The sequence below is a fragment of the Triticum aestivum genome, chromosome 1B (genome assembly GCF_018294505.1).
Source record: "Triticum aestivum cultivar Chinese Spring chromosome 1B, IWGSC CS RefSeq v2.1, whole genome shotgun sequence".
In the NCBI taxonomy this organism is placed as follows: Eukaryota; Viridiplantae; Streptophyta; class Magnoliopsida; order Poales; family Poaceae; genus Triticum; species Triticum aestivum.
In genome coordinates, this window is record NC_057795.1 from 650,932,135 (window position 1) to 650,935,067 (window position 2,933).

General features: G+C 45.9%; 1 protein-coding gene across 1 annotated transcript; it reads right to left on the reverse strand.

The window, feature by feature from the left end:
* Window positions 1-570: 570 nt before the first annotated feature.
* Window positions 571-2,687, reverse strand: LOC123081624 (serine/threonine-protein phosphatase 7 long form homolog). Its single transcript, XM_044504174.1, has 5 exons — window positions 2,452-2,687; window positions 1,773-2,369; window positions 1,416-1,694; window positions 1,135-1,340; window positions 571-1,048 (listed from the first exon to the last, which is right to left on the reverse strand). Exons 3-5 carry the CDS (start codon window positions 1,653-1,655, stop codon window positions 571-573), a joined length of 924 nt encoding a protein of 307 aa, XP_044360109.1. The 5' UTR covers window positions 1,656-1,694; window positions 1,773-2,369; window positions 2,452-2,687.
* Window positions 2,688-2,933: the final 246 nt, after the last annotated feature.

Genomic DNA, 2,933 nt, shown 5'->3' on the forward strand with positions numbered 1-2,933 from the left:
CAAGTCCTCAGCACAGAAAGTTAGGCTATTCAACACCTACGATATGACCTACCAAATCGACGAGCCTGGTGGGACAACAAGAGATGGTATGTCATATGGTGGTCGTGCATTCGAGGTGCACCTTAAGAGACAGTGGTGTCAGTGTGAGAGGCCTAGTAAGTATCATTGGCCATGCTCTCATCTTTTGACAGCGGCGTCGTCAAGAAATATACATGTGTCTGATGGGACAACCGTGAGGATGCATGAGTTTGATCTTGAAGCTACTAGGTTGACATGGGCCCCTAGATTCCAACCCTTCCTAGACCCATCGCAGTGGCCCGACTATAATGGCCCGGAGCTTAGGCCCGATCCTTTGCTGAAGGTTGAGCCCAAGGGTAGAATCAGACAGAAACGGTTGAGAGGCGATATGGACAACCTAGCTGGATACACTGTCATGAACCAATTTGGTAGCGGGCACTTTATGGAGCCTCCGGACACTAACAACTGTGGTCAATGTGACAATCCGGGACACAATGTGAGAACATGCTCTAAGAAAAGGAAAACATCAAAGAAGGGCAATCCAACCACGAGTCAAGCAGGTGGTGGCAGAGGGGGTTCCGGTGATCCACTTCCCTCATCTTCACCAAGTGCTACACCAGCCTCGTTAACACAATGCAATAACTCCATGCCCGGCAAAATGAAGATCACGAAAATTATCTTTGAAGTACATTTAAATGAACTCGAAGTAGGTTCTAATTGTGTGGAGCATACCACTCGGTCGTGTAGTTGTGCATAGTCAAGTTGTGTCCCTTCGTTGTCTCTCGTTTGTACATTGAAGTCCATATACCCGCTCTCACGATCCAACTCTTCCAATTCCAAACGGTTCCAACCGGGCTTTAGCTTCAATCGGTAACGTCTCGCAAGCCACTTCAGATGCTCTTTGTATACTGAATCACTATGTTGTCTTCTTTCCTTCTCCACTAGGGCCACTCTTTGATTCCACAGACTTATCCACTCGGAGTGCTTGATGGCCCAAGTCGAAGTTTCCGGGTTATTCTTTCGACTAATTCTGCAAATTATGTACAAGATGAAAGCATTAGCAAGAAATGTATTTCATAATGCTCTACTATATATCCAAAGCTACAACTATCTCACCGATGCAGAAATTGGCTTGTCTCGAAACTCTCATCCCTTGGTGTCCCTTGCCTTCTCCCAAATTGTCTTGCGACACGGTCTGGGTAGTGCCACTCGACAGCATAGAAGCATATCAGTGGGCATCTCGCCCGCCAAATATTCGTGTCACGTGTGCACATCTCATTCAGCCGGAAAGCATAATCGGCATCATATGGTTCCCAATCGACCTACAACACAAGATGATACTAGTTAAGTACACGGTTCCATCACAATTGATGTGCTCTTACGTAAGTTATCATTACCTGCTTATGAGTCAACATATCCAGCTCGTTGATGTAGCATTTGTATCGCGCAACCGAGCTGCCTGTGTACACATTCGCCATCTCCCAACAGTAGGTGACGGTCGGAAACCGCCAAGGATCTTCTCCATACCTCCCGTCATGTGTGACCCACCCTTCAGGAGGTGTCTTGTTTTTCTCGGGGCGTCCAACGGGCATCCGCTCCCACATCCAAACCTGAAGGCACCAAACAAAGCCACCCATACCAGATGTGCCCTTCTTCCTACGACATGCCTCGTCGAGCTGCAAATTCAGAAATTGTTGATAAGAGGTCCGCGAAATTGCAAATGCAAACAAATTGACAATTTGGTTACTAATTACCTGACGATATAAGTATGCTAGTGCTCCTGAACCCCAACTGTACTTACGGTCCCAGTCACTTAGTAGGTCCAAGAATATCCACTGGGCTTTATTACCGGTAGAATCTGGAAACACTACCCTCGTTAACAGATACCACAGATATGCTCGGGCATGCTGCTGCTCAACAACCTCATTGGCGTCCGGAGGGCATACTACTCCTCTCTCCCCTCAGAGCCAATGATGCAACACTTTCTCACGGTCACGCTCGCCTTCTTCAGGAGGCTCGGGGAAAACACCTGTCAATTGGCCAACACGATCTCGCCAATTAGCACTTACGGTGGTGCCGGTCAAAGCTTCTCCATTGATTGGAAGGCCACTGATCATCGCCATGTCCTCCAAGGTCACGGTCATCTCTCCACATGACAAGTGGAACGAGTGTGTCTCTGGCCTCCAACGGTCAATAAGTGCGGTCATCGCCCCATGGTTGATCGACGGAGCGTGTCGCTTGAACTGAAGCACGAACGGGAGAAGGCCCAATCTCTCGAAGTATGGCTCATACCGCTCGTCGCACGGCCAGTCGTGGGCACTATGACCCCTCATGCGCATAGGTGTTAGTTCCTGCAAAATAGCATTGCGTTATGGTTAGTGCCTAGCAAAACTGACAAGTAATAACCAAGAATTCAAATAGATTGAGTCTTACCCCGTTATTCTCAATGTCCCGCGCACGATGGTCTTTGTCGTACCCTTTATGAAGACCGTCGTACCACCGTTCCCCCGCCATCCTACAAATCGAGCATGAACAAATGAAACATACATAACACTATATAACATCCTACATATCATATTTTTGGCATAACAATATCAACATAAATGCATATCTCAATGGCAACATAACAAAACCTGTTTATCTATATATGACAAAATCTGAATGCACGGGGCAACATATCTCAATGTCAAGATAACAAGACCAATTATCTATATATGACAAAATTTCAATGGCAACACAACATAACAAAGTCTCAATATAACATCCTAATTATATGACCATATCTCTATAAGAATCAAGCATACAAAATACACAAATATGTTAGAATTATATTTCAAGCAATCATCTATCTAAATCCATATACATAGCAACTAAAATTAAAATGCCCAACCCTATCACAAATGCCTTCTCTTCCC